General features: G+C 45.2%; 2 protein-coding genes and 1 long non-coding RNA gene across 3 annotated transcripts in view; 1 reads left to right on the forward strand and 2 right to left on the reverse strand.

The window, feature by feature from the left end:
- The window catches only part of LOC133049518 (uncharacterized), a 304,845-nt gene that overhangs the window by 195,070 nt on the left and 82,990 nt on the right, over positions 1 to 26,785 (forward strand). The window lies entirely within an intron of this gene.
- Positions 1 to 26,785, reverse strand: part of SIAH3 (siah E3 ubiquitin protein ligase family member 3) — a 72,408-nt gene that overhangs the window by 5,580 nt on the left and 40,043 nt on the right. The window lies entirely within an intron of this gene.
- Positions 15,056 to 15,547, reverse strand: LOC133049385 (developmental pluripotency-associated protein 3-like). The gene has a single exon (XM_061133354.1). It carries the CDS (start codon positions 15,545 to 15,547, stop codon positions 15,056 to 15,058), a length of 492 nt encoding a protein of 163 aa, XP_060989337.1.

The following is a 26,785-nucleotide window of genomic DNA, read 5'->3' on the forward strand; positions in this document are numbered from 1 at the left end:
TCTTATAAATCCAGACCCTGGCTGTGTAGAAATATGTGGACAACACTATGACAGCAAAAATATAACTCAGTCCTCAAGCATCCAGGGCCTTTCTTGAGTTCCTGGATCCTGGCCCATGGCTGCCCAGCAGGTGTCAATCGTGGTCCCAGCTGGTCTTGTGTCTTTGAGACCATCTGCCCTAGTAAGACAAGAGATGCTCCCTCCCTCCCTGACCTGCGAAGTCAAGCAGCAGTTAAGATCTGTCTATATAGTTCACTACTGCATTTATTTCAACTTATTTGGAAAATCACAGGGCGGGTGGCTTTCTCGCCTTAGGTAGCTTGGAAGACAAAGAGGGTAGGGATTGTGTTGACTTTGCCCCCGCCTGGTCCGGTGATGGGCAAAGCCAGCACTGTGCAGTGTCTGGAGTCCTAGACTCTCAGTATTCGCTGCTTGATTGGATGGATGAATGAGTGGTTCATATCTAGAGCCTATTCACGCAAAGGCTGCTGGCCTTCGGTCAGAGGCTCTGTCCTCTACCCTTCCTTCCTGTAGACATATGTGGGTATATATGTGTGTGCACGTGGGTGAGCATGAGTTGACAGCTGTGGGCTCATCAGCTTGGTCTCCCGGTGGTTCCTCCCCCAGAACTCGGCAGTGATGGGACACTTGGACCTGATTCACGACCAGGCACGGGTTCGTGTCCAGCTGCCATTACAGGAAGTACAATAACAGCGTTAAAGAAGCAACTTCTCCTGCCAGTTAGCCACTCTCTTTGCTTTTTACAGAGATTACTCCCCGAGTCTCAGCATCCTCTTTATTCATAGCAGATGATTTTTTACCATCTGGGGGATGGTCTGCTGGACCAACCTGGGAAATCGCCCACCTGTTAGACTGATCTGGACCCACTTGCCCCGCTGGAACCAGTGACCTAACACAAGGCTGGATGCCCCCATACCGCCTCATTCGTTTTCTGTCAACAATCACCAGGAGGTAACTTCAACCCAAGATTACAGGCCCGCCCCCAGCTGCGCCCTCCCCTATGAGGATGAGGGCCTACTTGGGTTGTACCCCCGCGGCCTGAACTGGCCCTTCTAGTCCGCACTCCAGGAAACGGGGGTCCTAGAATTCCCTACCCAAGGACCCTTGACTCAGCTTCCAGGAGCCTGAGCTATTTCTAGGATCCAGTACCCAGAAGGCGGGCAACGGTAGACGTGAGGTGTGGCGAGTGGGGGAGTAGTCAGAGCTTGGCCGGGTAGGCCGGGGGTGTCCACTTGCCTCTGCCTTGGGACTCATCAAAACGTGAGACGGAGCCTCAGTAAGAAGAAAGTGAGACAGGCTGCTGGACGGAGCCTCAGTAAGAAGAAAGTGAGACAGGCTGCTGGCCGGTGACTGCGGTCTCCGGATCATCGCGAAGGGCTAATTATTAAAGCAGAAGGGTACGACGTATTCGAAGAGTCGAGTCCCTTGATCTTTTGCTTCGAAGTGTACAGACAGGCAGCGTGTGCGCCTCTGCCGGCACTTCAGTCCCCCGAACGTTAGGGGCAGGTCTGCGGTCAAACCACGCCGCGGAGGAGTCCGGCACCCACTTGGCGGAGGAGTCCCGCACCCACTTGGCGGAGGAGTCCGGCACCCACTCGGCGGAGGAGTCCCGCACCCACTTGGCGGAGGAGTCCCACACCAGTGGTGGAGGAGTCCCGCACCCACTTGGCGGAGGAGTCCGGCACCCACTTGGCGGAGGAGTCCGGCACCCACTTGGCGGAGGAGTCCGGCACCCACTTGGCGGAGGAGTCCCGCACCAGTGGCGGAGGAGTCTGGCACCCACCTGGCGGAGGAGTCTGGCACCCACTTGGCGGAGGAGTCTGGCACCCACTTGGCGGAGGAGTCTGGCACCCACTTGGCGGAGGAGTCCCGCACCCACTTGGCGGAGGAGTCCCGCACCCACTTGGCGGAGGAGTCCGGCACCCACTTGGCGGAGGAGTCCGGCACCCACTTGGCGGAGGAGTCCGGTACCCACTTGGCGGAGGAGTCCCACACCCACTTGGCGGAGGAGTCCGGTACCCACTTGGCGGAGGAGTCCCGCACCAGTGGCGGAGGAGTCCCGCACCCACTTGGCGGAGGAGTCCCGCACCAGTGGCGGAGGAGTCTGGCACCCACTTGGCGGAGGAGTCCGGCACCCACTTGGCGGAGGAGTCCGGCACCCACTTGGCGGAGGAGTCCCGCACCCACTTGGCGGAGGAGTCCGGCACCCACTTGGCGGAGGAGTCCCGCACCCACTTGGCGGAGGAGTCCGGTACCCACTTGGCGGAGGAGTCCCGCACCCACTTGGCGGAGGAGTCCGGCACCCACTTGGCGGAGGAGTCCCGCACCAGTGGCGGAGGAGTCCCGCACCCACTTGGCGGAGGAGTCCCACACCAGTGGCGGAGGAGTCTGGCACCCACTTGGCGGAGGAGTCCTCTCCGCCTCTGTCTTTCATCCAGGGGGTTTTGAGCATACTAATGAGTTTTATGAGTCTTATAGATGAAAGACCTTTCCTTAAAAGCACCTTTTTGAGTCATCAGACTTTTATATCTGCTGCCGGCAAGTGAATCGCAGGGCCTCTAGGGAGCCGTTTATAGGTTAAGATTTAATTACCTAAAGACTGTAAGCCTCGCCATGGGATGATGTCAGGACCCCGGGGTGACTCACGGGCAGGGCCTAGCATGCTAGGAACACAATCTCAGCCAATCTGAACAACCTCAGGTTGTGAGCAACGGTTTTGCTCGTGTGCCTGGTGTTGCTATGGTAGGATCAGGGCTGTCAGCTTAAGAGAGGGAGTGGGTTGCTAAAAATGGTTACATATGCAAATGCAAACTTCAGCAGCACCTGTGTTGGCAGGCCATGAGTGGGTGGCAGTTAGTCCTGGGCGGTCTGAGACATGTTCATGGCCAGGCCGCCCCAAGACCTCATGCCACCCTTGTTTGTGTGATTCTTTAAAGACATCTTGACCAGGCCGTCCATAAATTCATTTCTCTCCAGCTGAACTCACCACCCTCCCCATGGCTCACCTACAAGGCACCCTTTGGCCTGGCTAAGTTGCATTCCTCCTTGCAGTGTTCTGTGCTGACCAGGGCAGGTCTGTCCGCCCTGTGTTCCTTTGTGACACACGATACACTGAACATCCAGGTTTGCTCCAGGACTGTGATGTGAACGCAGGTCCCTGAGCATTGCATCTTTTCTTGCCTGCTGTATCCGCAGTGCTGGCAGAGCTTGCAACATGGTTGGTACCCAAGGAATATCCCTGGAGATGCTGAATGAGTGATTCCTCCCTGTTGAGCTCTCACCCTAATACAGTCCAGCCACTCCTCACCACCTGGCTGCTGCCAATCTAAGGCAAGTCAGCCTCACCGCCTTTCTGGGCTAATGTGACAGCCTCGTAACTAGTTGTATTGATTTGAAAGGCGACCCCCAAAAGATATGTCTACATCCTAACCCCTAGAACTGTAAATGTGACTTTATGTGAGAAACGGGTCTTTGCAGATCTAAATAAATGAAGGATTTCAAGGATTATCCAGAGAGGCCCTAAATCCAATGACAAGTCTTCTTAGGAGAGACAGAAGAGGAGAAGACATAGACACAGAAGAGAAAGCCGTGTAAAGACGGAGGTGGAGGTTGGAGTGGTGCTGCCGCAAGCCAAGGAACACCTGGAGCATCAGAACCAGAAGATGCAAGGAAGGATTCTCTCCTAGAGCCTGCAGAGGGAGCATGGGCCTGTTGACAACTTGATTTTAGCACTTTGGCCTCTAGAACCATTGAAAATAAATTTTTAGTATTTTGAGCCACCAAATTTATAGTAATTTGCATGGCAGCCCTAAGAAATGAATACACAAGTCTTCCAGCATCCATTCTTGGCCTCATAGAGACTGTAACTTTTATCACAAAATCTTTTAATGGTCTTCCATCACTGTCAGAATGAAGCACAAACTCCTATATGTACCATCAAGAGCCAACACACTCTAGAAGAGGTACAGGTGGCCAGTAAGCACATGCAAAAATGTTCAGCCTCATGAATTCTTAGAGAAATGCAAATCAAACAGTGAAATCACATTGGTCAGAATGGCCATCATCAAAAAAGTCTACAAATAATAAATGCTGGAGAGGGTGTGGAGAAAAGGGAGCCTCCTACATTCTCAGAATTTAAATTGGTGCAGCCACTATGGAAACAGTATGGAGATTCCTTTAAAAACTAAAAATAGAGCTCCCATAGGATTCAGCCATCTTGCTCTAGGGCATATATCCAGAAAAGATGAAAACTCTAATTCAAAAAGATACCTGTAGCCCAGTGTTCATAACATCACTGTTTACAATAGCCATTACATGGAAGCAACTTAAATGTATGTAGACAGATGAATGGATTAAAAAGACGTGGTGTTATATATATATATATATATATATATATATATATATATAAACACATTATATATATATAATGATGGAATATTACTCAGTTATAAAAAATGAATTAATGCCATCTGCAACAACATAGATGGAGCCAAATATTACAATAAGGGAAGTCAGACAAAAACAAATATATGATATCAAGCATATATGCAATCTAAAAAAGTGATATGAATGAACTTATTTATAAAACAGAAATAGACCCACGACATAGAAGACAAACTTATGGTTACCAAAGTGGAAAGAGAGGAGGAGGGATAAACTGGGAATTTGGGATTAACAGATACATACTACTGTATATAAAATAGATAAACAGCCAGGACCTGCTATATAGCACAGGGAACTATATTCAATACTCACAACAACCTACAATGGAAAAGAATGTGAAAAGGAATGTATAGATATATATGTGTGTATATATATATATATTCTTATATGCATAACTGATTCACTTTGCTGTAAATCTGAAACTAACACAACATTGTAAATCAACTACAAAGAACAAAACCCCACATTCTCTGTATCATCTTTTTTTTCCCTCTGCATCCTATTTGTTACGCAGCCTAAGCACATAGACCTCTTACTGTTTTTTTGAACATGCTATCCACACACTTGCCCCAGGGATTTTGCACTGTCTATTCCCCTTACTTGAAACAATCCCACATACCCACATGGCTCACTTTCACACTTCATTCACATCTCTGTTCCACAACTGCCTGTACTCTGAGGCTGTCCTTCACTTAACTGTTAAAGAAACCCTCTCAATCCCCTTACTCTGCTTTAGTTCACTTCCTAGTATTTTCAGTTCTATACAACTATATATTATAGTATCTGTAGGTCATACATTTTTTTGTATATCGTCAGGAAAGAGTCGGACACGACTGAGTGACAGAATTGAACTGAACTAAACTGAGTCTTCCCTACTGCAATGTAAGTTTCTTGGGACTAGGAATTTGCCTGTGTTCACTATTGTATCTCTAGAACATTATCAGGTACCTTAAAGGGCGCAATAACTGTTTTTGTTTGTTTTTTTGTTTTTGAATGAATGGTTACATTCCTTTGGGTCTTAACCTTTTCCATCTGGGTCAGGAAGATCACCTGGAGAAAGAAATGGCAACCCACTGCAGTATTCTTGCCTGGGAAATCACATGGACAGAGGAGCCTGGGGGAGTGGTGTGTACAGTCTGTGGGATCACAAAAGAGTCAGACACAACTGAGCGACTAAATAACAACAACAATGACTTTCAGGCCCGTCTCATCCTGTCTCCCAGTCCGTCTCCAAATCTCCCAGCAGTGAGGAATTCATGCTTACACATCTGCATTCCTCTAAATCTTCCAGCTCCAAGATGATAGAAGCAAGGATTTCCTCTCTGTTTGCTTAGGACCTCTGCTCAGAATTCTGGTTTCCTCCCTGAGGCTTGCCTTAGGATGACTGGGACAGGGAATGGCCTCGCTGTCAGGAAGCGTCTACAGCCAGAGGTGGATGTAGCCTAGTCTTTCCCAGAATGAGTGTCAGCTCAGTATCCCTGGGCTAACACCAGAGCTGCATAAATCTAGAGCAGAGAACCAGGTCATTTCACATACCAAAAAAAAAAAAAAAAATCCATCTTCCAACAGCACACTTAATTCCCAATAATCATTTTTAGCAAATTGGGCCTTCCGATAAGCCTGCCCCTAAAATAGGAAGTGTGTCGTTTGACCAAGGGTGGATGGAAAGACAGTGCTGCAGGGGAGAAAGAAAACATTTTTGAAGGCAGACCCACTGGGGTATGAATCCTGGCTTTGCTTTTAAAAGCTCTGAGGCCGTGGGCTCATTCATTAACCTGTCTATTCTTGTTTCTTCCTTTATAAGATGGGAATTGTAATATCTCAGAAGGTTGGATTAAGGACTGAATGAAACAAAATATTGGGTTGGCCAAAAAGTTCGTTCAGGTTTATCCATAAGCTGTTACAGAGAAATCCAAGTGAATTTTCTGGCCAACCCAACACATTGTATAGTGCCTAAGTCAGAGTAAGAAGATACTGTTATCATTATTGCCATCATCACTATTATCACGGTTATTGAATAGCTAGCTGCTGAAGATGTAAGCTAAGGAAATTCACTCTACATAATTTCTAGACTCATAACTGGATTGGATGGAATCATAAAAACACCAAAACCTTTCCAGAACCCCTTCAGACCTCCCTGACAGCTCTCCTTCCAGACCAGTGTTTGCACTCATAGAAAGCCTTTTACTCAATATTTTCATCTCATCACTAGCCAATGGATGCTGGCTGCAATGTACAGAGTAACTTAATACATATAAAGAGCCTAATTTAGTGCCTGAAACATAGGAGGTACTCAATAACTGATCATTATTATCTTCATTATCATCATCTTCTTGGATAGTAAGGAGATCAAACCAGTCAATCCTAAAGGAAATCCACCCTGAATATTCATTAGAAGGCCTAAAGCTGAAGCTCCAATACTTTGGCCACCTGATATGAAGAGCTGACTCATTGGAAAAGACTGTGATGCTGGGAAAGATTGAGGGTAGGAGGAGAAGGGGACAACAGAGGATGAGATGGTTGGATGGCATCACTGACTCAATGGACATGAGTTTGAGTATACTCTGGGAGATGGTGAAGGACAGGGAAGCCTGGCGTGTTGTGGTACATGGGTTTGCAAAGAGTCAGACACGACTGAGCGGCTGAGAAATATCATCTACTAGCATTTTGGGCAATGCAAAGGTGCTGGAAAGTTCAGGCAATTCTATGAGCAGATGTGCATTGGTCCCCCCAGCTTCTTAGAAGCTCACCGCTTTCTCCTCCATTGATTGAGCATTTCTCCTAGGGTCTCTCACCCACGGTGGCCAGGCCTAAATGGCGTTACATAAGGCAGTGCCCTCCCCTAAGACAGGCTGTCATTGCTTGAGAGAGCCTCTTCCTCCCTTTCTATGTCTTTTTTTTTTTTTGGCTGCACCATGAGGCATGTGGGATCTTAGTCCCTCGACCAGGAATCAAACCCACAACCCCTACATTGGAAGCATGGAATCTTAACTACTGGACCACCAAGGAAGTCCCTTTCTACATCTGTAAAATATGTTTCCTGAGAGAAGATTGCCCTGTGTATCTGCTTCCTGGAGCCTCACGCCTGCACTACCCACGGTTTACCTGATATATGGCTATTAATATATAGTTGACAAATGAAAATTTGGTAAAGGCAATAATATTCATGTTGATCTGAACCATCATTTTAAATGACCTCAAGCATCTGCCATGTGGAAGAGTTCCTGAATAAACAAAGGCATGGGCACACTGGGATGGCTTGAATGAAACAGATCAACAGTACCATGTGTGGACAAGGGTGTGGACTGGGTGAAACCTCAGACACTGCCAATGGGAGTATAAATTGGTACAGTCACATTGGGCCACTTTTGGGGCAGTATCTGCTACAGCTCAATACAAGACAGCCACTTTGACTCAGCACCTCTACCCCTTAGCATTCATCTGTTGGGAAACAGTTCTCTGTTGAACTCTTGCATTTCTGTATACCTGGCAAGCCAGGCATTCAGTGCCCTTTTTTCAGACTATGTTTTCATGGATGTTTGTATATTGAACAACCTTGAGATAGAGAGTTTTTCCCTCTGGAGCAAAAGACAGATTTGCTTACAGCCTTGGGACTCAGATGGGGCTTCCCTGATAGCTCAGTTGGTAAAGAATCCACCTGCAATGTGGGAGACCTGGGTTTGATCCTTGGGTTGGGAAGATCCCCTGTAGAAGGGAAAGGCTACCCACTCCAGTATTCTGGCCTGGAGAATTCCATGGACTGTATAGTATCAGTTCAGTTCAGTTCAGTCTCTCAGTCATGTCAGACTCGACCTCATGAATCACAGCACGCCAGGCCTCCCTGTCCATCACCGACTCCTGGAGTTTACTCAAACTCATGTCCATCGAGTCGGTGATGCCATCCAGCCATCTCATCCTTTGTCGTCCCCTTCTCCTCCTGCCCTCAATCCCTCCCAGCATCAGGGTCAACTCTGCATGAGGTGGCCAAAGTACTGGAGTTTCAGCTTCAGCATCAGTCCTTCCAATGAACACCCAGGACTTATCTCCTTTAGGGTGGACTGGCTGGATCTCCTTGCAGTCCAAGGGACTCTCAAGAGTCTTCTCCAACACCACAGTTCAAAAGCATCAATTTTTTGGTGCTCAGCTTTCTTTGCAGTCCAACTCTCACATCCATACATGACCACTGGAAAAACCGTAGCCTTGACCAGACGGACCTTCGTTAGCAAAGTAATGTCTCTGCTTTTTAATATGCTATCTAGGTTGGTCATAACTTTCTTTCCAAGGAGTAAGCATCTTTTAATTTCATGGCTGCAGTCACCATCTGCAGTGATTTTGGAGCCCAAAAAAATAAAGTCTGACACTGCTTCCACTGTCTCCCCATCTATTTCCCATGAAGTGATGGGACCAGATGCCATGATCTTAGTTTTCTGAATGTTGAGCTTTAAGGCAACTTTTTCACTCTCCTCTTTCACTTTCATCAAGAGGCTTTTTAGTTCCTCTTCAGTTTCTGCCATAAGGGTGGTGTCATCTGCATATCTGAGTTTATTTATATTTCTCCCGGCAATCTTGATTCCAGCTTGTGAAAATTCTGAAAGAGATGGGAATACCAGACCACCTGACCCACCTCTCGAGAAACCTATATGCAGGTCAGGAAGCAACAGTTAGAACTGGACATGGACCAACAGACTGGTTCCAAATAGGAAAAGGAGTATGTCAAGGCTGTGTATTGTCACCCTGCTTATTTATTTAACTGTATAGTATATGGGGTTGCAAAGAGTCGAACACCACTGAGCGACTTTCACTTTCTTTGGGACTCAGATATTGTATCTCCCTCTAGAACTAAGGGCAAGCATACGTATTGTCCATTATTAAAAAATTGGTTGGGAATACTTACTGTTGGTCCAGTAAGACTCCGTGCTCCCAATGCAGGGGGCCCGGGTTTGATCCCTGGTCAGGGAACTAGATCCCACATGCCACAACTGAGTTTGCGTGCTGCAACTAAAGATCCTGCATGCTGCAGTGATCAGAGATCCCACGTGCCACAACAAAGTCCTGGCACAGCCAAATAAATCAATAAAAATAATTATGAAAAAGAAAATTAGAATTCCCTGAGCATTTGTAATGCACCCTACTGTGGGTGTGTGTCATTTGGCCTTCTCTGTGTTAATTACTCTTTGGGGATTGAGTCTCAAGGAACTGGTGCAAAAATGCAAATATTCTGGCTCCTGCTGTTGCTGTGAGTGAGGAATTACCTGTCATCTCTAACCAAGGAGTGTTGTGTCTTCCGCCTGCCTCAGTGAAACAGGTAGGCTACTTTGTGAGCTGATCAGTTGAGTAAAATCTCAGACTCCTTTTAGTTACATTGAGCCCCTGACAGAAGTGAGCAAAGTAAGATCAGCAAACATACATACGGATATTTATAGAAGGATTAATTCACAGTAGCTAGAAATCTAAAAACCACTAAGGGTGCTTTCAATGGAGACACTACTGTATAAGCTGGGATGCTATCTAGCTGTCACAAAACAATGAAAGACTGCTACACATATGGATCCATTTCAGAAACGTCTTGGTTAACAGAAGCTAGACACAGAAGAGTACATCCTGAATGATCCCATGTGTATGAAGTTCAAAAGCATGTACAGCTGACCTATGGTGAGAGGTTTGTGTGGGGGCGCATTGGCTAGGAAGAGACATGAGGGGATCTCTGGGAGGGCGTGTGGCTGGAAATGTTTTAGTGGTTAGTTGGATGCATGTATCTGTCAAAATCTGTCCGGTTACATACTAGAGATTTGTGTACTTCATCGCATGCTGTACATGAAAAAACATAAACCAAGCAACAAATAGAAAAGAAGAACGAAGGACTTCCCTGGTATGCAGTGGTGAAGAATCTGCCTGCCAATGCAGGGGACGTGGGTTCCATCCCCGGTCCGGGAAGATCCCACACGCTGCAGAGCAGCTAAGCCTGTGAGCCACAACTACTGCGCCTGCGCCCTGGAGCCCAAGCTCGGCAGCAAGAGACGCCCGCCCACCGCACCTGGAGAGTAGCCCCCGCTCGCTGCCACTAGAGAAAGCCCGTGCGCAGCCATGAAGACCCAGCTCAGCCAGAAATAAATTAATACATTAAAAAAAAAAAAAAAAGAATCTTAACAGATTTAAAAAAAAAAAAAAAGAAAGGAGACTGGGGGAATGGGTGTGGATGGCTCTTGTCTCCAGGTCACTGTTAAATGGGCGTATTGTACGGTCCTTAAGGCAGAAAACTTTTTTTTTTATGTTCCCACGTGTTCATTTGCTCCTCTGTGGATCTGGGTGCCTGTGATGCTAGTAACTAGGGTGATTGGAGGACAAGGATGGGAGTTACAGCAGGGCCAGGCGCTGGGCATCCACGGGGAGTGAGCGTCCCGTGGGCTTGGAAGATGGGGTACGGCTGACACTTCCGGGGAGACGGGAAATTAGAAGAAAGGATTGAAGGGATGCATAGTCATGCCTGGAATGGGGCAGGGCCAGCCCTTTGGTCCTGGGGGCAGAAGGCGCTTTCTTGAGTCTAGATTAGGGGCTAAGGACTGAGACTAGCACCAGGGCAGGACCCAGAACTGGAGGAGACCTGCCCCCGGCTGTGGGCCGAGAGCTGCGTGAGTGTCTCCTCTCTCTGGGGTGAGGCCCCCTCACCCCTGCTGACGGCTCGGAGTTAATCCCCTTGAGCAAGGTAGGGGCAGGTGTTTTATTGACTCTAAAGCTCTCCCAGTCGCTGGGTACATATTTAATAAAAATTTCAGGCTTAAGGGGCCGACATGGGAAGGCAGGAAGGAGAATTGCTGCCTGCTGGGCCTGGAGGGTGAGCAGTCTGGCCACTCCCTAATAACTCCTTCATCCAATATTCATCTCTGAGTTATTACAGTCACCACGCGTCTCTAAGGAACACGATTATTAGTGTCCACTAAGATAATTAGTCCGACATACTTCAAGGTGGTTGAAAGTGTTCCCATAATTGTATTTCTTTCTAGAATTCACCATGGCTGCATTTTAACATTGGTCCCGTTTTGGTCCCATTTCCCTCACTTTCTTCCAGAGTCCCAAACGCTCCATCTCCTAAGGGGAAGGCGATCATAGGGCCCCAGACTCCAGCTGGACCCTCTGCAGGCTACACTGGTTGAACCCTGCACAGTACCTGCAGTGTGGGTCCCCTCTAGGGTCACCCCAGGGAGGGGGCTGGGCTGGCTTTCTATTGTCCCATCATTCCCCTCGCTCTCAGGGAATGGTCTAGAAGGGCAAGCGCATGCCCTGCACGTGTGTGAATCTCCCATAGCATCCCCGGGAGTTCCATCAGCAGAAAAACTCCCCTTTCACTACTCCACTGAGAGGGGGCTAGACCTGTCTAGCTCAAACACCGCAGCATGCATGTGAATGACCTGGGCATCTTGTGAAAAAGCAGACTCTGACTCAGCAGGCGTGTGTGGGACTGAGATTCCTGGATTTCAAAGCTGCTGGGTCATGGACCACAGTTTGAGGAGCAAGGGGCTGGACGCACTCTTCCTGTCAGTTTAGATCCTACTGGGCATCTCTTTTGGAACCAAATAAATGGTTCTCAATGGTCTCAGACATTTCTCTTAACTCTCTGGTTCTTTAACAAACTTCAAGGGCACCTTCAAAACAGGCTCCCCTCTTCTGCAGGATAATGACTTGATCTGTCAGTCATGTGGGGTCCCCAGTATCCAGGCAGAGCCTGGTAACATGGACTTGCTTCCCAGGAGAGGCAGAGGGGGAAGAGGGGAAGGCAGAGCACTGGGGGAATTTTTAAGCACAGAGGGGAAGTTGGTTTATCTTCTTTATTTTCACAGTATTTAAATTCATTTTTTAGAAGCAAATTTAGCTTTAATTAATAAATTCTTCACTTTTTTATAGCTGCCTGTAATTTCCCACTATTTAGTTTAATTGGGTTTTCATGTTCAGAATTTAGAAGCAGCTTCCTCCTCCGAGTTCTAAGTAGTAAAACATAAACGAACAAATATCACCCTCTCCAGCAGCATGCGTTGATTTCCATGCTGTTCTGCTGTCACATTTCTTGTTGTTCAGTTGCTAAGTCATGTCTGACTATTTGCAGCCTCATGGGCTGCAACACGCCAGGCTTCCCTGTCCATCACCAATTCCCGGAGCTTGGGGCTGTCACATGGTAAATTCATTTATTCACTCACTCATTCAAGAAATCTGTATTAAGCAATTAGTATGTGCCGTGGGAGGTACACAGGGCAACATAGTACCCATCTTCTCAGAGCTGACTTTCTGAGCAATGGGATCGCGTGCTCCTAGGTGTCAGGCAGGGATTTGTAGAATGATCAGGGTGGTGCTCTGTGTGGTGTCTTGTAGAGAGAAGCTGAGGGCAAGCCACCCTGTCCTTTCTGCATCCTCCTCTGTTAATGTCAAACCCAATGGTGGGGGTGGGGTGCTTCCCTGATGGCTGAAGCAGTAAAGAATCTCCCTGCAATGCAGGAGATGCAAGAGACTTGGGTTCGCTCCCTGGGTGGGGAAGATTCCCTGGAGGAAGGCATGGCAACCCACTCCAGTATTCTTGCCTGGAGAATCCCATGGACAGACAAGCCTGGTGGGCTACAGTCCATGGGGTTGCAAAGAGTCAGACACCACTGAGCTACTGAGCTTGAACACGCTGAGAGAATGGGAGGGAGGAGAAGTGAAGAGGGTAAGGAAGGTGGCTTGGGTGGAGATGAGGAAGGAGCTAGAATCCATGTAGACTCTAAGGGTCTGATCTCTGTATAAATTCCTTGCAGGAAGCTAGGTTTGGAAGGACTTTATCCTCCTCCCCAGCCCTTCCCCTATACCACCATGGCCAAAAAGTTCTTCCACGAATCTAACATCCAAGAATATTTCAGAAGGGAGATAAGTTGATGATGGCAGGAAGGCCTTCCTCCATAAAACATAGGAATGACAAGTCCTCGATCCTAGCCCTGCCAACGTGCCAGCCTCGTGATGAAGAATCAGAGTGAGCAAAAGTCTCTTCCGTTTCTCCCCATTACCGGAACCTGGCATATCCATAGTACTTGAACTTGGCCAAGCAGTTAACAGTAATTTCCTGGCTAATCGTCACAAATCTTTGCAGACAGATCTCGAAGTGAAACTTAAATGTCCTTGTGAGGGCTGAGAAAGGAACCGAGGTGTAGAGTGGAAATCCCACCCCCACCCCCTCTGCCCACCATGTGTGATGGGGAGTGGGTAGCCATCAAGACTCCTGCAGAAATGCAGTGTGGTCCCAATTCTTCTACTCCTTCCAAAACCAGAAGCAACTCTTTTCATTTTTTTTCCAGGCCTTCATTTCCGTGACTGTAAGATGAGAAAGTTGGAACCTGCCCCTCAACTGGAGGATGTGAAGGAGATGTTAGAATGTGTCTTAAACAGTGAAACCCATCTGGAAGAAAGTATTATATGGATGCAAATCAGGCAGGGGTGTGCCCCCACTTAATTGTTCTGGCAGACATCTGCCGAGGACCTGTGGAAAGCGCCTTATATGCATCACCTCACTGAATCCCCCTCTGGGCTCCAGGACGTGGGAACCGTTATCACTAGCAACTTGCATCCCAGGAAACTAGAGCAGCAGAAGGGATAAGGGTCTGTCAAGACTTTGGGGTTAGCAGTAGTGAAGCTGGGTTTCGATCCTTGGGAATCCGGCTTCCGAGCAGGGGAACTGAGTCCACCCAGGGGTTCCTGCCCCCTCTGTGTGCAACTGAAGCTCAATTATCTGCCTGTGGATTATCTGCAGCTCATATTTCATTTTGTTCCAAGCTGACTCTTTCTCGCCATCCAGTTCAGCTCATTAGTTGGCAGGGGAGTTCAGGGACTTAGAAGTAATCCTGATATTAAGTAAAGAGCAAAGCCTAATTAGGAAGATAAATCTTCTGGGGAAAAAAATGTATGTAACATATTCCAGAGTCAAGCCTGGGTGATTTTTCCCATCTTCTAGATGATCTACACCACTCACCACTGTTCTCTTTTTCTAGCCCAGATAACTATGGGTTGATCATGGATCTTTTTTTTTTTTTTGGAGGTAAGTATTATTTATTTAATACATAGCTAGCAAAAACAAGTCTAAGATAAGAACAAGGATTTATCTTAAAGTTACTCAAATAAGTCTGAAGTTTTATTAAGATCTTCTATAAACACATCTATTCGCTACTGAAAACTGAAACAGCACATCAGACATTTTTATTACTATTTAACACACTAATAAGGCTCTGGCCAAACCAGCCAATGTTATCTTTACATTCCTTCCCAAGTTAATTTGTTTCAAATTCTTGATATTGAGTTTCATCTTATAGCGAACTTCAGGTTTAAGAAACAGGCAATACCTGAGACTTAGTAGTACTTCTTGGTGTCAGATTAAAGTGGAACTAGTGTATATTCAAATCATCTCAAATCCAAGCTACATATAGATTCCTCATAAGTTAACTGTATTAAGGTAGAAAAGAGATGCAAGTGAAAAAGACAAACTTACAATATACATTATCAAAATATTGGTACAATCTTTCCCAAGCTGCTTCATAATGATCCTAAAGTTACCAGCAAGAAAACAGTACAAGAATAAGGTTTATGACTCATTTGATTCCATGGCATAATTACTGTATGTTGTGTTGTAATAATTCTCATAATTATCATCAGAAGGATTTCTCTTAAACTGGCAATAACTACAGGTACACTGGAATCTTCCCATTCTTGATTGAATCTTAGTGTCCTGCTGCTGCTGTAGTTCTCTTTGAGAGTCAGAACGAGGAACTCCATTGGCATAGCGAAGTCTAAGAGATTCAATCAGCTTTTTCATCCTGTATCTCCGCTCACTCAACACCGTTCTTACCCCTCTCCGCCTATTTGGTGTTTTCTCACTAAGTAACTGCCCGGTTGGTTGAGATGGGTATTCTGGTAGATACGGCAACTTGATACTAGGGTTGAGAGTCAAGTTACCGAGGTTCATTGCTAACATTTCAGAGAGTTGAGTGGCAACCTGCATTGCCTGGGAAGCATCCTCGATGGATGTTTTAAGAGACTCTAGGGTCCAGGTTGGGTTATCCTCTGATGAATCCATCGGAAGTCTAGTCACAGCTTGAAGCTCCTCCTTGACCTTTGGGTGCCAGTGGAAGGTGATGCTGTAGGCCCAAACTGCTCGAAAGAAGCCTGGAGGAACTATAGAGCTAAGAAAGGGGAGAAAAAAAAACTCAGGCTGACTCGCCAAGGTGAGAGAGTCGGATCTTTTTTTTTTATGGATTTTTTTTTCTGATTAAAAGGGAATGTATCCTGGTCAAAGAAATTTCAGAAAATTTTGCACAGTATAAAGAAGAAAATAGAAAACTCAAAAGACCACTGTCCTGTCAGTAGCACTATTAATGTTTTGGTGGGTGCTTTCTTTCAATGCCTTTTAAACATGAATACCTAAACATTGTATGTATGCCTGGTGAGCTAAAGTTCATTGGATCTCGAAGAGTTGGACATGACTTAGCGACAGAGCACACACACATTGTGTGTATGGTCTTGTACACTTTTTTTTTTTTTTGCCATTTGAGAGCTTATGGAACAATACATGTCAAAATATGCTGATTGACACCATCATTTTTACTGGCTCCAGTGATCTCAGAGAACTCATGGAGAACTCATATGGAGGTGGCATAATTGGTTTCGTTCAGATCTGGCTAAGAGAGACATAGTTGCATGTATTCAATCATTGATTGAGTCATTCATTCAGCAGACCTGCCAGATACTGGCATAAAAAGAAAACTAAGATTCAGTTCAGATCCTCAAAGAGTTCACGGTCTTGTCTCTGAGTCTCTGGATCTTTCTGTTTTGTGGCCCAACCTCCTTGTCCCCTGTTGTCCCCTCTGTCCTTGTCCACAGAGTCCAAGAAGTAGCTTTGTCCCTGGAAGCAGCCAGGCCTTGTTCACTGACCCTCCTCCCACTCCATTCCCTTCCCCCCTTTTGCCTCTGGGTTTTACAGTAGCATAAAACTAATTTATGGCTCTTGGCAGGAAGAGGACAAATTTTCATCTCAGCCCGTCATGCGAAAAGCTCCAGCACGAGATGAATAATTGGTGACCCATGCTACCTATTAGAGATTGTGCTGGGGTCACCTCGTTTGTTGTTTTAACACAAGAAATTAAGGGCCCTGGCAAGGATTTCCACGGGGACTGAATTGGTAATGAGGTAGAACGTTGTCTTTGTGAGTGACCTCTCCTAGTGCCATGATCACAGCGGGGGTGGGGTGGGGAAACTGGAACCATCCCACGAGAAGGGCTGACTCTGCCTGTACCCACTTCTGACTGTAGGCTCAGGGCCATTTCCCCCCCAGGGTCCTTATCAACCGGCACAGCTAGGGTATGCTGGGCACAATGTGATGAGTTGAATGGGATGTGGACAGAGATGTTGCTCTTTCAACCTTCAGGGAGTTCGCCAGCACAAGCCAGATGTGAAGCCATATGTTTCTATGATATAAGAGAGCGTGGAGTGATGCAGGCTGACTTCCCCTCAGGATCAAATGGCTTGAGTTGTAGGAAAAGCCTTGTACAGGGGGTGACCCTTAAAGTGGGTCAGAAACGAGAGATGAGAGCTGGATGGTGGAGAGGTGGGAAGGGAAAACTCCCGGAGGCCGGGGAAAGCTTGAGCTTGGTGAGAAGCTAGTCTTTTCATGGACGGGTGAGGCCTTAGCAGAATGATGAGAAATAAAGGTGTGACAACACTACCAAGAGCTTTGAAAGTAAGTTGGGGGTTGGGAGGGGCGGCGTGGGGGTTCACTTTGGATTGGTTCCGTATCCTGGATACAGGATCAGGATACACAGGGTAGATTGAGTCTGCTATGCTTTCTACTATGAGTGACTGAAAATCATGATGGAAATAAATTGTGTGTGTAGAGCTTTTCACCCAGCAGGGGCTCAACAGATATTTAATAACATGTTACATTATTCATTGCTTTGCCATCTCTTCAGTGAAGAACTATCGCCTCAAACCATCACTTTAGCATTTTAAAAGTGTTTTCACACTTAGTGTCTCATGTAATCCTGAATATAGGGATGGTCAAGTGCACAAGTCACCCCACTGATGACATTTGCTGGTATTCTCTACGTTCCCGGCATTGGTCTAGGTCAGCAGCAGAAGACAGTAAGTGTCAGAGAGGCTGAGCTTTGGTGGAGATTCTGCCAGTTTAGGCTGACTCTGGAAGAGACAGGTAGCAGGAGGGGAAGATGCTTTAAATGGAAATTGGGATGTCATGTAAAAGAATCAACCAGAAAATGGGTTTAAAAAACAAAGAGTTTAAGTTTCAATGAAGTGGCAGAATGACAGGAGTATAGTTTTTCCCATGGCCCAATGACGCAGGTGGTGAGTTTACAGAGCGAGGTGGGGTGAGCCAGGGCAGGAACTGTTGAGGAACTTTTGCTCTTGGATTATGGTCCTTGAGCTAGAAGGAGGGTAGGAAAATCTTCAGGATTATTAGGGTAATTCTCAGCCAAATATTCATACACCAGACTGAGGGGTCACTTTGGCTGCCAGTAGGAGCCACCGTTCGTGTTTTAGGAAAGGGAGTGGGGATGCTCTGGGAGGATGCACTATTTTAAAACAGAGCAGTGGCCTCGATGAGCCTCATGCAAGTGCTACGCTAGCTCTAGTTGTGCATTCAGCACATGCTGTCCCAGGTGGTGCAGTGGGTAAAGAATCCACCACCTGTGATGAAGGAGATGCAAGAGACATGGGTTTGATCCCTGGGTTGGGAAGATCTCCTGGAAGAGGGCATGGCAACCCACTCCAGTATTCTTGCCTGGAAAATCCCATGGACAGAGGATCCTGGTGGGTGACAATCCATAGGGTCCCAAAGAGTCGGACATGACTGAGCATGCATGCTGTCCCCAACTGTTTGCACTGAAGCAAGTGAAAGAAGACAGAACCAGGAGTTCTGGGTTGAAGCAGCCTTGTACTAGAAAGCTTGCTCACTAGAGTGAGTACTCTCTAAGTAGTTTGAAAGTGGGGACTGTGCTTTATACAACTCTGACTTGCTTGGGTCACTGATAGGTATGTTCAGTTCAGTTCAGTTGCTCAGTCGTTTCCGACTCTTTGTGACCCCACGGACTGCAGCATGCCAGGCCTCCCTGTCCATCACCAACTCCCGGAGTTTACTCAAACTCATGTCCCTCAAGTTGGTGAGGCTATTCAACCATCTCGTTCTCTGTCGTCCCCTTTTCCTCCCACCTTCAATCTTTCCCAGCATCAGGGTCTTTTCAAATGACTCAGTTCTTTGTATCAGGTGGCCAAACTATTGGAGTTACAGCTTCAGCATCAGTCCTTCCAATGAATATTTAGGATTGATTTCCTTTAGGATTGACAGGTTTGATCTCCTTGCTGTCCAAGGGACTCTGAAGAGTCTTCTCCAGCATCACTGTTCAAAAGCATCATTTCTTCCGTGCTCAGCTTTCTTTATAGTCCAGCTCTCTTTCCATACATGACTACTGGAAAAACCATAGCTTTGACTAGATGGACCTTTGTTGGCAAAGTAATATCCTCTGCTTTTTAATATGCTGTCTAGGTTGGTCATAGCTTTTCTTCCAAGAAGCAAGTATCTTTTAATTTCATGGCTGCAGTCACCATCTGCATTGATTTTGGAGCCCAAGAAAGTAAAGTCTGCCACTGTTTCCATTGTTTTCCCATCTGTTTGCCATGAGGTGATGGGAACAGATGCCATGATCTTTGTTTTCTGAATGTTGAGTTTTAAGCCAACCCTTTCACTCTCCTCTTTCACTTTCAAGAGGCTCTTTAGTTCCTCTTTACTTTCTGCCATAGAGTGGTATCATCTGCATTTCTGAGGTTATTGATATTTCTCCCAGCAATCTTGATTCCAGCTTGTGCTTCATCCAGTCCAGCGTTTCTAATGATGTACTCTGCATATAAGTTAAATAAGCAGGGTGACAATATACAGCCTTGACATACTCCTTTCCCAATTTGGACCTGGTCTGTTGTTCCATGTCTGGTTCTAACTGTTGCTTCTTGACCTGCATACAGATTTCTCAGGAGGCAAGTCAGGTGGTCTGGTATTCCCATCTCTTTCAGAATTTTCCATAGTTTGTTGTGATTTACACAAAGGTTTTGGCATAATCAATAAAGCAGAAGTAGGTGTTTTTCTGGAACTCTTTTGCTTTTTGTATGATCCAATGGATGTTGGCAATTTGATCTCTGGTTCCTCTGCCATTTTTATTTTTTTAGTTCTACCACTTTATTGCTACCAACCCATCGCCCTCCACCCTTGTGCACACATGCTCAGTCATGTAACCCCATGGACTGCAGCCTGCCAGGCTCCTCTATCCGTGGACTTTTCCAGGCAAGAATACTGGAGTGGGTTGCCATTTCCTTCTCCACCTCTGCCTTTTCTAAATCCAGCTTGAACATCTGGAAGTTCACAGTTCATGTACTGTTGAAGTGCATGGAGAATTGTGAGCATTACTTTGCTAGTGTGTGAGATGATTGCAATTGTGCCATAGTTTGAGCATTCTTTGGCACTGCCCTTCTTTGGGATTGGAGTGAAAACTGACCTTCTCCAGTCCTGTCACCACTGCTGAGTTTTCCAAATTTGCTGGCATGTTCAGTGCAGCACTTTCACAGCATCATCTTTTAGGATTTGAAATACCTTAACTGGAATTCCCTCACCTCCACTAGCTTTGTTCATAGTGATGCTTCCTAAGGCTCACTTGACTTCTCATTCCAGAATGTCTGGCTCTAGGTGAGTGATCACACCATCGTGGTTATCTACATCATGAAGATCTTTTTCATATAGTTCTTCTGTGTATTCTTGCCACCTCTTCTTAATATCTTCTGCTTCTGGTGGATCCATACCATTTCTGTCCTTTATTGAGCCCATCTTTAGATGAAATGTTCCCTTGATATCTCAAAATTTTTTGAAGAGATCTCTAGTCTTTCCCATCCTATTGTTTTCTTCTGTTTCTTTGCATTGATCACTAAGGAAGGGTTTCTTATCTCTCCTTGCTATTCTTTGGAACTCTGTATTCAAATGGGTTTATCTTTCCTTTTCTCCTTTGCCTTTAGCTCCTCTTCTTTTCTCAGCTATTTGTAAGGCCTCCTCAGACAACCATTTTGCCTTTTTGCATTTCTTCTTCTTGGGGATCATCTTGATCTCTGCCTCCTTTACAATGTCATGAACCTCCGTCCATAGTTCTTGAGGCATTCTGTCTATCAGATCTAATCCCTTGAATCTATTTGTCACTTCCGCTGTAAAAGTGTAAGGGATTTGCTTTAGGTCAAACCTGAATGGTTTGACCTGAATGGTCAAAACCTACTGGTTTTTCCCTACTTTATTCAATTTAAGTCTGAATTTGGCAATAAGGAGTTCAAGATCTGAGCCACAGTCAGCTCCTGGTCTTGTTTTTGCTGACTGTATAGAGCTTCTCCATCTTTGGCTGCAAAAAATATAATCAATGTGATTTCGGTATTGACCATCTGATGATGTCCATGTGTAGAGTCTTCTCTTGTATTGTTAGAAGAGGGTGTTTGCCATGTAGAAGGTATGTAGAAGTGATCAAAGAGTGTCTGTCAATTTGCCTAAAGCTGGAGTGTATGGATTTTGTTTTATCCATTTATTCATCATACTTCCATGTGCTAGGAACTGTGATATATCCTGATGATACGTCTATCATCATTTAAGTCTTCCCCTAAAGAGAGCACAGTCTGATGGAGGCACAGGCTGGAAAACAGACACGGCAGTACATCTGTGGGCAATGCTGTGGTAGAAACAAGCCGAGGGACGGGGGAGCAGAGGGGAGACAGGGAGAGAGGTCCAGCCAAGGAAAGTCTCATGGAGGAGGTGACAGCTGAGCCCAGCCTTGACTGACAAATGGGGACTGTCCTGGCAAAGGGCAGGCTATGGGGAGACAGCAGGGACATTCATGTAGACAAGAAGCTAGGACATGTCAGTAGCATTCAAGGCTACAGACAGGTCAGCCAGTCTGGGAGGTGGAGAGGATCAAGGTGATTGGGGATGTTGAGATATGGCACAGAATAATCCTTGGAACACGTGGATGCCCTGCTAAGGAGTTTGGATCTCATCATAAAGGCTTTGGTGGGGCCACTAAAGGATTTTAAAAGAGAGGGGAAAGAGGCTGACATAAACTAATTCCTTACTAAAAATCTGCCAGGTGGGTGGGTTGGAATGTGAAGAGGGATATAAGGTTAGTAGCAGTTAAAAATGTGTATTTTTATCCAATTACACACACCCCTTTTTAGAGATGCATATAGTTGGACACTGAAAACAGATGGATTCCTATAAAGTAAACTGTGGTTGAAACTTTTACAAATAGAATGGTTTTACATATTACATCTTTAAAAATAAAATCACTTTACATGTTATTTAGGTGAGTTCATTTTTACCATTCCTACTATTACTGTATTAATATTGTTATTAGTATATATGAGTTAAAAAATCTATCTCTAAAAAACAAAGACTCCTTTTCCATTGTTGTATACTCTAAGGCTGTGATGGCAAACATTTAAGTTTTATGTACAACATCAGGTATTATTTTTTTTATAGTTTTTCTTTTAAACTCATTTTATTTTTTTAAAATATTTTTTTGTGGGCTTCCTAGGTGGTGAAATTTTTTCTTTTAAACTCATTTTTTAAAATTTTATTTTTTAATTGGTGGAAAATTGCTTTATTATTTTGTGTTGGTTTCTGCCATACAACAGTGTAATCAGTCATAATTTATATATATACATATATATATCCCTTCCCTCCTGAACCTCTCTCCCCTCCTGCCATCCCACTGCACAGGTCATCACAGAGCACTGAGCTAAGCTCCTTGTGCTACATAGCAGCTTCCCGCTAGTTATCTTTCTCGCACGTGGTAGTGTATGTGGACTCTGGAAGTTGGTGATGGACAGGGAGGCCTGGCGTGCTGCGGTTCATGGGGTCGCAAAGAGTCGGACATGACTGAGCGACTGAACTGAACTGAACTGAGTGTATATACGTCAATGCCACTTTCTCAATTCACCGCATCCTCACCTTCCTCTGCAGTGTCCACAAGTCCGTTCTCCACTAGGTTCATCAGTACCATTTTTCCAGATGCAACTAAGTTGCAAAATAATTTCAGTGATTTCCCATGTACCATGAATCCAACTTCATCTATTGCTAACAACTCATACAACCATCTTGCAGTGATCAAAATCAGGCAAATAAAATTGGTGCAATGCTCTTAACTACTTACGGATCTTATTCAAATTTAGGAATATGTTATTAATACTTCCTAAGTCCTGATTGCCATGTGTTTGTTCAGGGAAGCACTCACAGGGAATCAGAGGAAGTGAGAAGAACATTTACAAGAATGAGAGGAAAACAGCTCTTGACTCGATGGAACACGGATCATGTCCTGTGTGGAGAGCCTGTGTTGAGCGAGCAGGGTCTAACTTCTTGTTTCACATTCAAAGTGATCCACCAGGGCTAGAGTGCAAAGGTGGGACACATAGAAGGGTCTCCTTTCTCCCAGGGACACTTTGAGTCATTACTAAGGACAGTGTACAAATATGAAATGAGAATGAACTCAGAGAGGAAATTTGTAAAAGTTATAGAATTACTTCAGCCTATGCAAATGTAGGGGAGCTCCAGGTGGCTCATGGTTAAGAATTTTCCTGCAACGCAGGAGACTCAGGTTCGATCCCTGGGTCAGGAAGATCCCCTGGAGGAGGAAATGGCAACCCACTCCCGTATTTCTGCCTGGGAAATCCCTTGGACAGAGGAGCCTGGCAGGCTACAGTACATGGGGTCACAGAGAGTCAGACATGACAGCAATGTATGTGTACTGTCCCTGGAAGAGATGAGTTCACACAAGTAAACCTCAGAGGGATGGCAAATCTGAAAAGCAGTAGAGAAAGCTGTTTTTCCTCTCTCACACCCTCCCAAGATATAACCCCCAGGCCCAGATGGTTCCACATAGGACTGCCACCAAATCTTTACCAAACAGATGATCCTCAGCTTATTTAAATGGTTAAGCCCAGGTGGGATGCACGAGACAAGTGCTCCGGCCTGGTGCACTGGGAAGACCCAGAGGAATCGGGTGGAGAGGGAGGTGGGAGGGGGAATCGGGATTGGGAATACATGTAAATCCATGGCTGATTCATATCAATGTATGACAAAACCCACTGGAAAAAAAAAAAAATAAATAAATAAATAAAGATAAGGGTATGAAAACAGCAAAAAAAAAAAAAAAAAAAAAATGGTTAAGCAGTCCAAAAAGGAATCTGATTTTTTTTAAAGCCTACCAAAATACTAATTATAAAATTTAATGAAGACAGCATAAAAAGAGAGCTTAGACTAATCTCACTTATGAATACTGATGTAAAATTGTAATAAAATGATACAACTATAGTATGGCAGCAGCATATTGAAAGAATATCCCTTGGCTAAGAAGGGTTCAAACCAGGGATGCAAGACTGATTCAACATTAGAAAGCCGTTAATATGATTTACCATATAAGTAGATCAAAAGGAATCACATAATTATATTCCTTGATGTTGTAAAGATATTTGATACAGCAAAAAAGTGAGAGACACTATCTACAAATCATATATCCAATAAGGGGCTTGTATCCAGAATATGTAAAGAACTCTTACAACCAACAAGAAGACAAGTAACCCAACTAAGAAATGGTTTAAGGCTTTGCAAGGCTTCCCTTGTGGCTCAGCTGGTAAAGAATCCACCTGCCATGTGGAAGAACTGGGTTTGATACCTGGGAAGATCCCCTGGAAATGGGAAATGCTACCCACTCCAGTATTCTGGCCTGGAGAATTCATGGGCTGTATAGAGTCTCAAAGAGAATTCCATGGACTGTATAGGGTGGCAAAGAGTCGGGCACAACTTAGCAGCTTTCACTTTCACTTTCTTTTGAAGATGCATTTCTCAAAAGAAGATATATAGCCAACAAGCATGTAAAAAGATGTTCAGTGTCATGAGCTTTTAGGGAAATTCAGTTCCAAACCACAATGAGATACCTCTTCATGCCCCCTAAGATGGCTAAAATTAAAAAAAAAAAAAAAGGTAACAAGAATTGGTGAGGATGTGGAGAAATTGGAATCCTCATACACTGTGGGTGGAAATGTAGAATGATACAGCTACTTTGGAAAACATTCTTTGGAATGTTTACTTTGGAAAACATTCTGGCTGCTCCTCAGAGCGTTAAACATACAATAACCACATGACCCAAACACATATGGATTGATTTAGTGGATTTAGTACAGCAGAAAGTTACCATTCCATCTCCCAGCTCTTCTAATGAGTTATTATTTACTTGGTGGCACATGGGCTCTTTGTTGGCGGCGCACAGACTGTCTCGTTATGAAGGGCAGGCTCAGTCGCACTGAGGCATGTGGGATCTTAGTTCCCTCACCAGGAATCAGACCCATGGTCCCTGTATCCTCAGGGGGGTTCTTAACCACTGGACCACCAGGGAAATCCCTTGAGTTTTAGAATCTGCATCCCCGTTCATCCATAGAGGCATAGGAGTGAGCTGGGAGCCATGGACCTGGAGAAGACCGCGTGTGTAGAGGAATCAGGACACGTGGTGGGAGTATTTAGGAAATTCTCAAGTACTGGATGTCAGGGTTTGGTTCTCTGTTTTGGCTTTTTAAATTTTTTGATTGTCTAGAGGAGACTGAAGAAAATAATGGGGAAAATGTTTTCTTCTTTACTAGAGTATAATTGCTTTACAGAGCGGTGTTAGTTTCTGCCGCACAATAACATAAAGCAGCTTGTGTATACATACATCCCCTCTCTCTTGGCCCTCCCTCCCACCCCTCCAGGCCGTCACAGAGCACGGAGCTGAGCTCCCGGTGCTAGCTGGCAGCTCCCCACTGTTTTATACAGGATAGTGTGTGTATGTCAATGCTCCTCTCTCAGTTCGTCCCATCCTTCCCTTCCCAAGAAAACGTTAATAAGGCAAATTACATTTTAAAATGCATTGGTTATATAGCTGTTCATTTGTGTTAACTAGTGCAAAAAATTGAGGAAACACCCTTTTACTGTGTTCTAAAATTGTTATCTGATTAAGCCAAGGAGTCATTTACACATTGACGTCTGAGTGATACTCTGACATGTACCTTGCCTGGTTCACTTTTATCTTGTTAACGTGAAAGAAACTCTTAACCAACATTCGCAGGGAAATCACACACATTCATCAGCTCAGTGGCGATGTCTCATGATAACCTGGTCTTGTCAAGTGATGCACCAATTGTAACTATAGGTTGGCTATGGGTACAAGAGTTCAGCAGAACCTATGAAGGCATTCTGTGTGGCTATGTGGAATTTGAGATTAAGAATATTGTATAGTTTACTATTTTTTTAGACTGGTCACAGGTAGTTTATATCAGTAAAGTTTATAGTAAACTTAGGTACATATGTATATATCCTTTTTACCCAAGAGAGCTGATTGCTAAACTTTGATCATAACATCATGTCAGGAAATTCCATGGCAGTCCAGTGGTTAGAAGCCCCTGCAGGGGGCACGGGTTCAATCCCTGGTCAGGGATCTAAGATGCCACAAGCCATGCTGTGTGGTCAAAAAAGAAAAAAGGAACACCACTTCTTAGGCCCCTCAAAATGTGGACAAAACCCTGGGCAAAAGTGGGGAATTTTCAACTTGGCTAAGATTGTTTCCACTCTTGATGGAATGGGAAGCCAAGATATAAATTCAGTTATACAGAAAAGAATGTTGTATTTCTTACACTTCTCAGATCATGAAAATGTTTACGATTTGTACCTATTTCTCATCTGAAAGATCTTAGTCAATTAAGAAGCTTCTGGGACTGGAGTGCCCTGTGTTTCTGCCTGCAGTGGCATGTCCCCACACGGGGGATGAGCGGGCTTCCAACCCTGTTGGAACAATATTGATGGTTCGCTCTCGGTCCTGACACATAAGAGAAGTCGATGAGGGTCAGTGAGTCCTGAAGCGGACATAAATCCCGAGGCTGCCTCACATAACCCTTGAACTTTCAGCAGCTGCTGCCTTAAAGTAATTGGCTGAGTTGTTGGGAGTGAGGGTGGAGGGAACTGGGGATGCTGGGGGCTCTATAGAATCGAGACCTTTAAATGGACTCCATAATTTCCATTCCACTCTTAAAGCTGCCCTGGAAATTTATAGACTATGGTTTGGAAATCATTACAAGTACTGGACATGTTTTTTGTGCCTGCAGATCAGTGGAATGAGAATCTCTGAATGTTCTAACAAATGCCCTAGATAAATCAGACGTGCCCGGTAGAGACAGAGAGCCATGTCTCTCAGGGGTTTTGCCAGGC

This window comes from Dama dama, chromosome 30 (genome assembly GCF_033118175.1).
Source record: "Dama dama isolate Ldn47 chromosome 30, ASM3311817v1, whole genome shotgun sequence".
In the NCBI taxonomy this organism is placed as follows: Eukaryota; Metazoa; Chordata; class Mammalia; order Artiodactyla; family Cervidae; genus Dama; species Dama dama.